General features: G+C 46.0%; 1 protein-coding gene across 1 annotated transcript in view; it reads left to right on the top strand.

Moving 5' to 3' along the window:
• Window positions 1–14,362, top strand: part of Snx25 (sorting nexin 25) — a 113,609-nt gene that overhangs the window by 70,284 nt on the left and 28,963 nt on the right. Inside the window, exons 6-7 of the mRNA XM_051169724.1 lie at window positions 2,742–2,812; window positions 11,873–12,054. Coding sequence (XP_051025681.1) covers window positions 2,742–2,812; window positions 11,873–12,054 — 253 coding nt within the window. The remainder of the gene's footprint in view (window positions 1–2,741; window positions 2,813–11,872; window positions 12,055–14,362) is intronic.

Here is a 14,362-nt window from a genome sequence, read left to right as displayed (position 1 = left end):
GACGATCTCTGTTCTTTTCCTTATAGAAGTTCCTACAATAAACATGTATGTAATAGTTTAGGCTTTTTTTAAAGCAGGTTAGGTCATCTTGCCTGTTGTTTCCTTGTGGTACACTTCAGGTTAGAAGCACTGTGTGGATGGAAAGTGAGGCGACTTAAGACGTCCGGATTGCAGCACACAGGGAGGTGTTTGCAGACACACTCTGGAAGTGAGTGATAAGTGAGTGAGTTCCGGTAGTAAACTTCAAACCTCAAAGACTAAGTGAGGGACATGGTTAGGGAGTGGTAGGTTTTGGTAGTTCCAGGAATGTGGCGGCTTCTTGTCAACTATTTCCTCATCTGTTTAGCAACTTGCAGCACAAGTCACATAAGGAGCCATTTTTTGGGCTTTGCCATCATTTGGTGGAATGATGGTGATTCTACCAGAAAACTATGATCTGTAACGTTTTTAGCAAGGCCCTGATTTGGAAAACAGCCTGAATATATAATCAGCCTAGAGATATTTTCTGTGTGTATGGAGTTCTCAAAGAGCTGCCTTCTGGTTGGGTGAGATAGGTTCACACACAGTGACTTATAATTAGCTTTCTTCCCACAGCACAAATTGCCGGCGACAGCATGAGATAGTGTGGGACTGATTTGATGGCTTAGGGCTGTCGCTGGAGACCTACGCTCCCCGTCTCTTCTTACTTTACCATGCCGAGCATGTGGCCTCGTCCTTATGGCCCCTGAAGGATGGAGGTGGCTCAGGTCCCTTCCTCCAATTACATCCATCCTGGCTTCACACAGGACAGTCATAGAAAGGCAAAGATAGACATGTCGGGGGCTTCTCTATGCAGCTTGCCCACCAAGAATGTTTTTCTGGAAGCCAGCCCTTTCCAACATCTCCTCTAATGGAACTCTAGCAGTGGTCATCCCTGACCCCTCAGGCCTTTTGGGCTAAGGACATTGCTTTCCCTGATAAAACTGTGGTAGCTGCCAGTGTCTGCCACAGTCTAGAGGTGACAGTGTGTCAGCGCTAATGACAGCTTGCCTTTGCGATGGCGAGCATCAGGCATCAGTATTTATATCGTGTAACTGAAGAAATAAAAAAGGCACAAGTTTGTGAGGAACCCATAACTAGCTTTAATTTTGACGAATTTGTGTGTCTCCTGTGATTTTGGCTGAAAAGCTGAGAACGTTATGTGGTTGTTTTGCTCTAAAATCCAGCCGGTGGTCTGTTGTTGCTCTGTTTCTTTTAAAATGGGCCTTGTGAATGTTAGGCAGGTGGTATGTCGCTGAGCTGTGTCACCAATCCCTTTTTCCCTTTTCATTTTGAGACATGATCTCACCAAGTTTCCCAGGCTGGTCCCTGACTCACTTTGTTGTCCAGGCTGGCCTCACTCTCATGATCTCACTGTCTTAACTGCCTAGAAGCTGGGGTCTGCACTACCAGGCTTAGCCAGCGTTATTGTTTAAAAAGTAAGAACTGATGCTAACTAGCTTTATTGTGGGCAACCTCTAAACACGGTGGAACTAGAAGATATGAAACACTCAGGACAGGTCAGTGTGGTTAGGGAAGTGCCTAGTAACCGTTGAGTGTTCTCAAGAACTTCATTTCTAAGACAGATGTGGTGACGCACACCTTTGATCCCAGCACTCAGGAGGCAGTGGCAGGTGAATCGATGTGGGTTCGAGGCCAACCTGGTCTACAGAGTGAGTTCCAGGACAGCCAGGGCTACGTACTGAGAATTTGTCTCAAAACAAAGCCAAAAAGCCAAAAAACAAACCTTCATTTCTAAAGTCCAATTAAATACATTCAAAACAACCACAATCCTAGGCTTGTTCTTGTCACCTAACATGGAAACTTCTACTTATCTTCCCTGAGTGAGGTCGTTTCTGGTGTACATGTATGTTCCCTGTGTCCTAAGCTAATGGTTTTTGGCTCTCTCAGTATTAAAAGTGTCAAATCAGCTTCTGAAAAGTATCTGCGCCAGAGATGCGCAGCAGATGCTCTGCCACTAAAGGTCTGGAACAGTCTTGTGAGAAGCAATGAAGAAATACAGTAGGGCAGTGACAGCAGGCTGCGGGGTCAGACCATCAACAGACTGTGTGTGCTTAAAGAAGCTTCTTTCTGCTTGTACACTCCAGCTCAGCCAGCGCATCTGAGGCTGCTGAGCACTGGAAATGTAGCTCAAGGTCTTTGTGTCATGTGTCGTGTGTGTGTGTGTGTGTGTGTGCGCATTACATATATATATATATATACACATATATGTATATATATATACTACAAAGGATGGAATGTGAAGCTTGTACATTGTACATGTGATACACCACTGAGCTACAGCCCCAATCTTAAGATTTTAATATAACTAAACATAATAGCTACACGTAAGTAGTGGCCATCTTATTGAGAAATGAAAATGTAAGGGATAAAACTGATTGTCTCTAGTTACTGGGGAAGGCTGAATGGAAGAGTTTAACATGACCCTCAGAGTTGTACATGACCTTGAAGTTTTTCAATCATGGGAGCAGGTAGCAATGATCTCTGTCCGAACAGAGTGGCTCTTACACTAGGGCCTCAGAAGTGCTAACACGTGGCACCGTCCTGACCCTTTTAGGTGTTCCGGCCATTAGAATTGCTTTGCTGAGTCCTGGGGCCTCATAGCCCCTGTGCTGTTGGTTTAGCATAAACACAGTCTAAAGGTATGTATGCAAATAGCGTTTTCTTCCTATTGAATTTTTTTCTTTCTCTTTTAAAATCAGGTATCAAATTGTAGTGGAAATAATCCAAGCAACTACAATTAGCAGCATTCCCCAACTGAAGAGGCACAAGGGTAAGAACCGATTCGTTTTCTCCAAGTGCACTTGTAAAAGGGCCTCAGTCTCACCCCAGAGTCCACTCTCCTGTCAGGTCTTCGGCAAATTTGCTGACATGTACTTCAGTAATTTAAATCTATTAAAACTATGGTCTACTACGGAGGTTCTCAACCTTCCCAATGCTGTGAACTCTTAATATAACTCCTCCTGTTGTGATGACCCCACACAGTTATTCTTGTTCCTCCTTCATAACTGTACTTTGCTGCTGTTAGGAATGTAATATCTGCTGTGCAGGATATCTGATACGTGACCCCTGTGAAAGGTTGTTTGACCCCCAAAGGGATCGAGACCCATGGGTTAAGAACTGCTGGTCTAATATCATTAAAGAAAGTAAAAGTAATTTCATCCTGACAAAATTTGTATTTTCTTTGTGTGTGTGTTCATGTATGTGTAGGCATGTGTGCATGTGTGTGTGCACATCTGCATGCATGTGCATGCATGTGTGCATACATGTTGAGGCCAGAGGACAACTTTGAGTATTATTAGGCACTTTCTATCTTTCATGCTGAGGTAAGGCTGAAAAGGGCCTTTCCCTGGCCTGGAACTTACCACGTATGCTAGGTGGTTGGCCAGTGTGGCCCCAGGGTCCACCTGTCCCCACTCTGGCAGCGACAGGGTTACAAGCCCACACTACCAGCTCCAACATCTGTTATGTGGGTTCCAGGAATCAAACTCAGTGCTTGTGCTTCCAAGTGAACCACTTTAGCCTTAAAAGCCTAAAAATTTAACTGTGGCCACAGATCTTAGCACTGAGCTTGACTGAGTATAATTTCTATTATACTCAGTGTGGTTTTCATTGATGTTTCTGCTTGATGTCACTTAAGTCATCCCGGCAGGTTAGTGTCGTGGTTCGCTTAGTCTTTCCCACCAGGTAAGTGTTTGGATTGGTACGATTTCTCCTCTTTCTACTCTTGTATTTTAGTTTGCTAAAGCCCAGATGTATGTGCTCCATCATTTTGCCTCAGATGAAGTAGGGCTCCTTACCTAGGCTTGACCTGGGGAGAGGTTTGATATGAGGGTGGCTTTTAGCTCCTTGTCGCTTGCCTGTGCTCCCACATTTCCCCTGCCCCTTTATATATGTAAAGCTGGAGGGCATGTTACAGCACAGAGTCTTCTGTAGACAGAAGTCATCGGGAAGAATAGACTTCTAAAAATCCCCAGATCTAGCCGGGCGTGGTGGTGCACACATTTAATCCCAGCACTCGGGAGGCAGAGGCAAGTGGATTGCTGTGAGTTCAAGGCCAGCCTGGTCTACAAAGTGAGTCCAGGGCAGCCACAGCTACACAGAAATCCTGTCTTGAAAAAACAAAACAGGGGGGGGAGGAATGGGAGGATACAAGGGATGGGATAAACATTGAGATGTAACAAGAATAAATTAATAAAAAAAAAAATAAAATAAAAATATGCATTTCTTAAAAAAAGAAAAAAGAAAAAACAAAACAAACAAACGAAAAAACCCAACCAAACAAAAAGTTCCCAGATCCGTTCAGATCCCTGCCAGGTAGTGGCGTTAAAAGAACAAATGAGAGTCGAGTCGGGGACTTTAAAACATTCTGTTGCCACAAGTTTCCAGTTAGCGCAGTCACTTGCAGAACACAGGAGCTGTGTGCAAAGGAAGCAAGGAGGGTACAGATGAGGAAGAGGCCCTGGTTCTTGAGCCCCTAAGGAAGGCCTTCCGTACATGTCCACGGAAGTCTTGTTGAACATTAACTTAGTGATGATGCTTCAGCAAGAAGCAAAGTCTCACTGAGCTGGGAGGAAGTCAAACAGTAAAGAGCCGCACACTTGTCAGGAGGTGGTAAGCACTTTGGAGAGCAGTCTAGGTGTGTGTGGCGGGGAGTGAGTCAGGGCGGTAGGAGATGCAGACAGCTGGGGCGGCACTTGGGAAAGGTTGACCAAAAGAGACAGGCTGGAGGAAAACAGCTAGACAGGAGCTCGCTAAGGTGCAGCGACTGGTCATGATGGGCCTTGCTGGCGCTGGGAGGCTTGGGGCTTACTCTGAATGAGGAAGGCTTGTCTCTGAGGCCTGCGGTAAGGGCGCCTGCGGTAAGGGCGGGCGTTCTTCTTATCCTCATTGCTCCCACAGGGAAGGCGCTTCGCTCCCAGGCGGTTTGGCGCGTGTTTTAAGGAATGCTGCACTTAACATATGGGGATTTGGTTCACTACCCTCATCTCTTACATGGTTTTCTTTGTTGGTGTAAGTTCAGCACAGAAAAGCCCTTTCTCACTGGGTCACTGTGGTTCCAAGCTGCACTGCCGACAGTAGCGTGACGAGATCTCTCCCCAGTTGCTCCATGCCATCCTAGGTGGAAATTCTCTTTGTCCAAAGCATCCATGTTTTCTATGCTATTCACCTGCTAGCCGTAGCTACTTAGCCCTTCTACTGACTATGCAGTTGTTCACGTAACTCTTACTTAAAAATGGATCCAAGGGGCACGAGTAACAGCGATGGCAGCTTTATTACAATGTTTTGTTTTAATGTGCCTAGCTCACTATCATTCTTAATGTCTTGCTTTGCATTTAAATTAAGTTTTATTTATTTTATTTTTATTTTAAGTTTATTAATTTATTCAGATTACAACTAAATTGTTATCCCATCCTCATCCACTGACTAAGCACAGGAGCATGTAGGAGTGGCTAGCCTGGTCATATCTCACGACAGCCCATGGGTCAAATATTTCCCCTGCAAGCTTCACTCTCAGTTCTGACCTCATGTAGTCCCACTTTGTCCAGCGTGGCTTTTAGGCAGAGGCTCTCCTTGAACATGATGGCTCTATGCTCAATGGCTTGATTACATTCAAGAGGTGAGAGGTCAGCAGTTGATCTCCCAAGTCATGGGAGCTTCACGGCTCACGTGGGAGTTGCAGTGACGAGTCTGCTGAAGGCAGGAAGAGCCCTGGAGGTCCTCCCAGCCCTTCAGTGGGGATGAGGACCTAGAAACAGGAAGTGCATCAGACAGGACTCTAGCTGAGAGGCCTGCAACGGAACTCATGCTTGGCTTGTGAGCATGAAAATCTAATTGTGTGTGACAAGGACATCATTCTAGCAAACTGACAAATAGTGACCAGTTTGTTTCTGGTTTAGTTTACTCCACAAACATTCTTCCCCTAGACTTTATTCACTCAAGCAATGGACAAATACACATTGTTTGGGTTTTCTTCATTACTGACATTCATCGCTTGTTGGTCTTGGAACTGAAGGAGGTTGGCAAGCACTGGCTAATTTCCAGGAACTGTTTCCAGTCTTCCCTGTCTTTGCCAGTTGGGCTGGACATTGCTGACGACCTGTGTAGCTCTTTTCAGAGGGCATAGTGACATGAAAGTCTTTACAGCTCTTGCGATAGCACTCTGGCTCTCCCAAACGCTTCATGGCCTTCCGCTTGTTTGGCATGACGCCCACTCTGCCTGCCTCCTGCCATTTGACCCACCACTGCACTCCACCCTCGCGGACTTTCTTGTCCCCTAGCTCGACTTATCTTTCCTCTCTAAACAGTTATTCGTACCCTGTTTCTTCTTCGTGTGCTACTGTCTTACTGTCACACTCCCAGGAACCGCCGGCCTACCCACTGTATTTAATGTCCGCTATCTCTTCTCTGAGCTCAGTGCCACTTCCTCTGATTCTGGGTTGTTAGGAGAGCCCTTGAGATCTTCTAAGATGCGTCGTATCAGCAGTGAGTGCCCAGGAATCACTAGAAATCAGTCTTTCTTTACTCAGCAAACATTTCTTGGGTGCCGTTGTGTATTAGGTCCAGCAGTGCAATGACTAAAACTGTCCCTGAACTAAAGGAGGTCATAGTCTACTGATAAATGCAGCAGTACTGATATACTCGAGAGTACAGTAGTGCTACAGATGTGTGGGATGGTCAACCTGGAACAGCGGCTAAGAAATAACATCTCTTAAAATTAACACCGAGTGGCGTGAAGGTTGACTATCTCTCAGTCCCATTGAGTCATATAAGGTAGATGTGAGTAGATGGTTCCCGATGTACATAGTCAGAGAGAGAGAGAGAGAGAGAGAGAGAGAGAGAGAGAGAGAGAGAGAGAGAGACAGAGAGACAGAGAGACAGAGAGACAGAGAGTAGTGAAACAGCCTTAGTGTTTAGCCTGTGTCAAGTGGACACTGTGCTGGTGCTTGTCATGCAGTGGAGGGGCAAGGCTTGATAGGTGGACAAGAGCTGGACCTGAAATGCCTTGACACCATCCTAGTAAGTTTGGGCTTAATTCTGTAGAGCCATGCTCTCAAGTGACAGTCTGTACCGCATTCACCTGGGCGACTTTGTGAAACCCAGGTGACTTGGCCCTACTCCAAAGTTCCCAGCCCTGTGGATCTGTTTGAGTTCAGGGGTCGGCATGCTCCAGTGTCCCTCAGGCACCTGCTACTTTGCTGCTACTTATGGGGACCCACATCCTGAGAAGCACTGCTGTAGGTGGACCAGAGGCATCTTAGTGGCCAGCACACAGCTTTCTATTTATGGGTAGCTATAATAGCCAGAGTACTTGAGAAATGGGTTTGTAGAATCTGTGGCCCAAATGTCAGCATGCTAGTAGTGATGGGACACATGCTGCACCTTCCTGTGGTTGGGCAAATAAGCCCAGTATTGTCAGCTGCTGTTAATGGTTTCTCCTCAGCAGTTTGGATCCTAAAATGTTAATAAGCTCAAGAGTAGCATTCATTCAGCAGACTCCAGGCAAAGACATGAAGCTGCTCTTTGTGTGCTGGAAATGCTGTATGTGCAGTGCATGTGAAGAGGGCTGCAGTTAGTGAAGGTTGGGATTCTTGTCTTTGTGTTCATTTGCTAAGGCTGGATCACTTTTTAGAGTGTAATTAAACAGCTTTGAAGTTAACTATATCAAATAGAATCATGCATGTATACATTCCTATACATAAATTCATGCCCACATACACACACAGTGTCACTTGCTAATGAGAATCGTAACGATTGTCATTACAAGTCGCTGTTAAACATATCACAGTGCTGCTCTGTCCAGTCTAAAGGGGCTGATCTGTGGGCTCTGGTGGACATGCTGTGATGCTTTCTAATGCTTTAATACAGTCTGATTTTGTAGCATTAGTAAATATAATTTATTTATTCCCTTTACATCCCGGTCGTAGACCCCTCCCTCCTTTCCTCCCAGTCCCACCCTCCCTCCTCCGCCCCTCCCCTATTCCTTGGAATAGGGGAGCCCTCCCTACGCACTCACCTCCTAGCTCACCAAGTCCCATCAGGACTGAGTTTGTCCTCCTCCCCTGTGGCCTGGCAAGGCAGTCTCATTAGGGGGAAGTGATCAAAAAGCAGGCAACTGAGTCAGAGGATAAAAGGACCTAGAGGTCTACAAGAAGACCAGCAGAGCCAACTAACCAGGACCGAGAGGAGCCTGTAAGAGCCTGAAGCATCATGCACGGACTGGACGTAGGTCCTCTACACAGATGCAGAGCCTATGGGCAGCTCAGGCTCCATGTGGGCCCTCTAGTAAGGGGAGGGATGGATTTATGTATTTTTAAAGATTTGTTATTTTTATTTCTTTTTGTATAAACTTTAGTACCTGTGTGTGTGTGAGCAGTATCCCCTGGAACTGGAGGTAACAGACTGCAGCTCGCCTGATGTAGGTGCTGGGCACTGAACCCAGGTCTTCTGTAAGAGCATGCTATTCCTAACCGCTGAACTCTCTCTCTAGTCCCTGAGGTTTAAATGTTATGTCCCCCAAATCAGTATATTGAAATGTCCTCACCAGATGACGGTAAGGCCATACAAGTGTGAGGACTTGGGTTCCATCCACAGGATCTATATAAAAGCCAGGAATGGCAGTACACACCCCTAGCTCCAGACTGGGAAGGCAAAGACAGAACGATCCTTGGGGCCTAATTACTGGCCAGTCTACCCGAGTCAGTGAGCTCCAGGTTCAGGTTCTTGTATTAAAAAAACAAAACAAAAACAAAAACAAAAAAACCCAAGAGTGATTGAGAGAGATGCCTGTCCTGTCTTGATTCCTGGCCTCCACCTTTATATGCACATGTGTGCACACACATACATACACCACCCCTTCCCGCCAAAAAAGGATGATTAAAGCCTGATAAACGAGCCTTTGGAGAGCTAGCCTGCTGTTTCCCTGTTCTTGCTTTTGGAGGCTGTGGCCAAGGCTCTCCCCACCCGGTTCTATGGTAAGTGCAGTCTGCAGCCCAGCATTTCTACCATCCCGTCCATCTTTGGCCTTGAAGAGTTTGGGCACGTCTACTTCCCTCATGGCGTTCTCATGGCTCTCTTCTTCTTCTTCTATTTTTTTTTAGTAGCCAACCCTCTTCCGCTCTCCGCAAGATGGTATTTTATAACACCTGGCCCTTATCAAATGAAGTTGATTCCAGAGACGTTAAGCAATCTCTCTGGTTCCAAAGTAGAACAAGTTAGTGACACACGTGAGTCAGAGTTGGTAGCCAGGTGTCCTGATTTTCAGTCACAGAGTGTCTCCACTACACTGATCATCTACCTCCACAAGGAGGTCTTCGCCTCAGCGTTAGGAGGTCACACCACACTGAACTGTTCGCTTATTGCACAGGGCAGACCTGGAAGCCACGCTCTTAAATTTTGCATGTGCACTGACTTGTCATAATTACCTCAGAAACGCATGTTGGAACCCTAGACAGAAGGAAGCTCTCCCCGTCTCAGGCACAGCACGTTAGGATGACCTTGCGCCAGGTCTGTGGGCACCTGCCCTGTCTCCACTGGGGAATGTGTGGCTCTGCTCTCAACTCGCTGTGGTTTCTACTTCTTCCTCTGCGTTGAAGTGACACTTGAGGCTGGGACATCTCAGGTGGTAGGTTTGATAAGGTAACCCTGTTTGTTCTTCCTTCAAAAAGAACATAGCAGCCTCAAGCTGAAGAGAAAGGCAAATACTTCAGAGTTCCAGGCAGCTTTAATTTTCAGAGCTTATGACAATTAGTAGCTGCCAGGGAAACGCTGCCATCTTGAACCTCAGCTAAGTCCTAAGCAAATGTGTTCATGTGTCTCCAACCCTCTGTAAGAAAAGTTAGTAATGGGGCCTCTCTCTCTCTCTCTCTCTCTCTCTCTCTCTCTCTCTCTCTCTCTCTCTCTCTCCACTCTCTGCATTTAAAAATAAACATTTTTTTCTCAAAAATTAGCTTTTGTGAGTATATGTTTATTTTGATACAGCCCCAAAGCATCTGATATGTAGTAGACTAATCTGAAGCGAAGTACCTTAGCTTTATCTTCTCACAAAGAAAACTCCAAAATATTCCCCCCCCCCTTTTGATAACTTTTGAGTTAGCCGGTGCTCTGGTTAGTACTAGTATTATCTGACATAGAACACATATGGGAAAGCACCCACCGTGGTATGCATGGGCAGCTGTAGACCTGTAGTCTACCTCTGGCTGTATGTCAGCCTGACACAGGTAGGGTGACTTTGGAAGGTGAGACCTCAATTAAGAAAGTACCCCCAACCAACTTGGCCTGTGAGCAAAACTATGGTACATTCTCCTGATTGATAATTGGCATGGAGGGCCCAGCTAGTCACTATAAGGCAGTGCCACCCCAGGGCTTGTGGTCCTGAGCACTAAAGAAAGCAGGCTGTGCAAGCCATGAGGAGCATGCCAGTAAGCAGCATTCCTGCCCTGGACGTCTTTCGATGGAGAACTGTGACGTGATGGTTGTGACTGGAATAAACCCTTTCCTCCCCAGGTTGCCTATGGTCATGGTGCTTACCATAGCAATAGGAAACCCCAACTAAGACAGAACTTGTTAACAGGTTAATTGGGGTGTCGCTTTGACAGACCTGGCTGGCCATGTGTTTCTTTGGAGGATTGTGGAAGGACTTGTGTGTCTTTAGGCTAGAAAACCCATTGGCTGCTCAGAGGTAACTGAGATGTAGGGTCTTAAAGACGATGCTGGGAGCAGTGCAGGTGATGGAGACCTGGATTGTGGGGCTTCAGAGGGACATTTGAGAGTCCCTTACAGACACACTGGAGCTGTTTTATATTTTGGATTAAGGACTCACTTGGTAGGCCAGGCTGGCCTCGAACTCACAGAGATCCACCTGCCTCTGCCTCCTGAGTGCTGGGATTAAAGGCGTGTGTCACCACGCAGGGCTCCAAATTGCTTTTTTATCCTGGTGTTTAATCTCAGCAGTAGAAGCCCTAACTAAGACAGCAGACTTCTCAAAGCCCATCAAAAGCCTTGCGGTGCTTGAGTTGAAGAATGCAATTCTTTCCCAGAGTCTTGGCTCCTGCCTCCTCCAGCACCATCCAGATCTGCGCTGCATTTGCATCTGCCCTGCAGGGCTCAGAGCTCTGTTCTCTTTCCTGGCCCAGGGTTCTCATTTCCAGTCTTGCCAGTTCTTCTCTCTGCCACTTTCTACTGGTCATCCTTGTCTGCATGAATGTGATATCCTTAAGAGAGCCCAGGCTAGCCCTTTGTCACACCATTTGAGGGTATCTATATTTTCCTTCATTCCCATATTATATTTTCAAGTGTTGATACTGTCTTTGGTTCTTTTCCTCACTAGACTCTGAAATGTTCGATGAAGTAAAGCAACCGTCCTTGAATATCAAAAGTCAAGCCGGTGCCTGACAGACACACAATGAACATGCAGTACATGTCTATAAATAAACATGCATAAATAGCCATATACAGATATTATATATTCATATGTTCACCAACCAGTTTCTGGGTATACATAGAGAGAGGTTTTACATGTGTGTGAGATTTATAAATGGTTGGATTTTGTATTTGTAAACCTGTACGTGTTTCTAATGAATTCTCATCTGTTGTTTGAAATACAGCATATCAAAGCTGGGTGTGGTGGCTCAGGCCTTCCATCTCAGCACTCAGGAGACAGAGGCGGGCAGGTTTCTGTGCCAGCCTGGTCTTCAAAGCAAGTCCCAGGCCAGTTGGGCCTCAAAAATAATAAAATAATTTAGAAAATTAAAAGGCAGCACATCAGATACTGGTTTGGCTCAGATTCTTATGTCCCTTGTCTCCTCGCTGACTGCTTTTCCTCCTATTCAAGGTAAGGAGTCGGCTGCCATGAAAACTGACCTCCTGAGGGCCAGGAACATGAAAAGGTACATTAACCAGCTGACGGTGGCCAAAAAGCAGTGTGAGAAGAGGATCCGACTCCTGGGAGGCCCTGCCTATGACCAGCAAGAGGATGGGGCCCTGGATGAAGGGGAAGGGCCTCAGGGCCAGAAGGTAGAACCTGAGGCTTCCTATTTCACTGACCGTATCAGTTTATTATAAGCACAGTGTGAGCACATGCCTGCTCTTCTGCCACTTAGCATTTAAGACCTGTTTCCTTGCTACAGGCTCGTGCTGTCGCTTCTTGAAGGGCAGTTGATGATAGGCAGGTGGGTGTGTGTGTGTGTGCGCGCGCATGTGTGCATGCACATATTTCCCACTGTCCTTTTCTCTGCTCACCTCCCCACCCCCTTCAAGAGAAACATGTTCTGTTTGTAGCGCCTCGACCAAAGTCACCCATTATCAACCAGATCAAAAGTACCTCCTAAGAAGTAAAGACTGCTTCACTTACCTCTCACCAAATTGTTGTGAGCTATTTTCTTGATGTTTAGATAATGAAGTGGTAGATTTGAGTGTCTTGCCCAGAGCCATGGAGCTAGGACGATGCAGAACGAGGTGAGTCCCAGCTGTGCTTGATTCACAGATCTACCGACTAAGCCATAACGTGGCAGTGCCAGCATCTGTACCACTGCATCTTGGACTATTTGCTGATGGAGACTGGAGTCTGCAGAGCACACACTTTCTAGCCCCATTTGAGGATCTAATCCATGTGCAAGGACCGTGCTCGTCTTCTAAGACCTGGGACAAGCTTGGGTGGGGGAAACTGCTGCAGTGTGTCCCAAGGAGCTTGAGGAGCCGGGCTTCACAGCAAAAGCCAAATCCCTCTTCTGTCAGATACCAGCCACGAAGGAAATGTTGCTATAGTTTAACCGTGGCAGCAGCCTCTAGCTTCTCCTTCCTCTGACTTGCAGTCGGAGTCCCTAACAGTGTGTGTTTAGGCTCGGAGTCAGGTCACTATTATACCTGGCCCTCCCCCTCCCTCTTCTAGGATGAGCTCTTACCTTTCTCTCTGCTCCGGACTCAGTCTTCATCAGAGCCTCTTCTGGGGGGTTGCCATCCTATCAGGCCAGAGTTCTATAGCATCTCACACAAGTGGCACCAGTGCAGCCTCAAGGAACCCCTCGGTGGTAGTGCGATGCCCATGTAGTCTGTCTGTCTGCTCACAGCTATACTTTCTGACATTCTGCTTTGCGAATGCAAAATGGGAGCTTTCCTGTGGTGTTGGAGTGAGTGGGTTTGACAGGTTGAATTTTGCCTTCTTCCCTCTGTTTCTGTCCTCTTAATGTCTACCAGTACTTATCACAGCGAAGGAATCCACCTGTGTTCTTTCATTATCGTAATTCGTTTACTCATTCAATAGACACATTGAGGGTTCACTGTCTTTTGGTTATTGGATTAGAGTAAGGAGTACGATAAAATGCCTATTTTCAAAGAATCCCGTTTTATTATAAGATAAAAACGTAAGCAACCCAGTAGAAACACAGCATGTACACCTACAAGAGGCGCCTAATAGCTTGCTAGTGTTCAGGGTTATAGTACCGGGAAGTCGTGGGGATGGAGTTTCTGTGCATGGTGCCCTGTGATGACTACAAAGAATTCATTCTTTCTAAATACTCAGGAAAGGAGAAACACATTTCTTATAGCATGAGCTCATCCTTACAGTCAAAGCCTTTCCTCCAGTTTTAAGGCCGGAAGACGCAGATAATACTGTAGAATCCCAATGGTGGTTCATCCTGCTAGAGTTAAAATGGCTTTGGTTTGATTTTTATCTTCATCAATAGGTAGAACGCTTTTCTATAACCTAGTCCCAATCTGCAAGAATTACCATCAAAATTACTTCAAAATATTCACTTCTAAATTAGATGAACCATCCAATTAAAAGAAGGAGATTGCCAGCATGTAGGTTAGGACCTTTGGGTGTGTATAAGAAATGCACAGTAAGGAGCAGTTGGGTTGATAATGACAGGGAAGAGGCCGTGCCCCTGAGCCCTAATGGAAAGGAATCTGGAGCAGCTGGTACCGCGATGCTTTCAGTCATATGTACTCACCTGGAAAGTGAACCTTCGAAGTTCTTAATATACCAATATCTATTCTCAAAAACTCATGATTCAGCCCCCTGCTCAGTTTTTGTTGCTGACTGTAATTCCTAACAGCTATTATGAAGCTCCGTGACGTAGGGGCAGCCTCCTCATTCTGCAGATTCTAAAGAATTGAGGCCAAAGGACAGAGTATAAGCTTACTAGATTGAAAGTTTTTATTGCCACATGAAAACAAAGAAACCTTTGTCCTGTTATGTTCAAGGAAAGACCCCCCCCCACTTATCTGCCCCATATGCACACAATGATCCCAATAGAAAGATTGAAGAGTTCAGAAAAAATAAAGGGGCAAGAGAAATTAAAGGTAGAGCTGACAGCCAAACTCT

Source organism: Acomys russatus, chromosome 27 (assembly GCF_903995435.1).
Source record: "Acomys russatus chromosome 27, mAcoRus1.1, whole genome shotgun sequence".
Classification (NCBI taxonomy): Eukaryota; Metazoa; Chordata; class Mammalia; order Rodentia; family Muridae; genus Acomys; species Acomys russatus.
The sequence above is the reverse complement of the archived record's forward strand: the minus strand, read 5'-3'. Positions and strand labels throughout refer to the sequence as shown.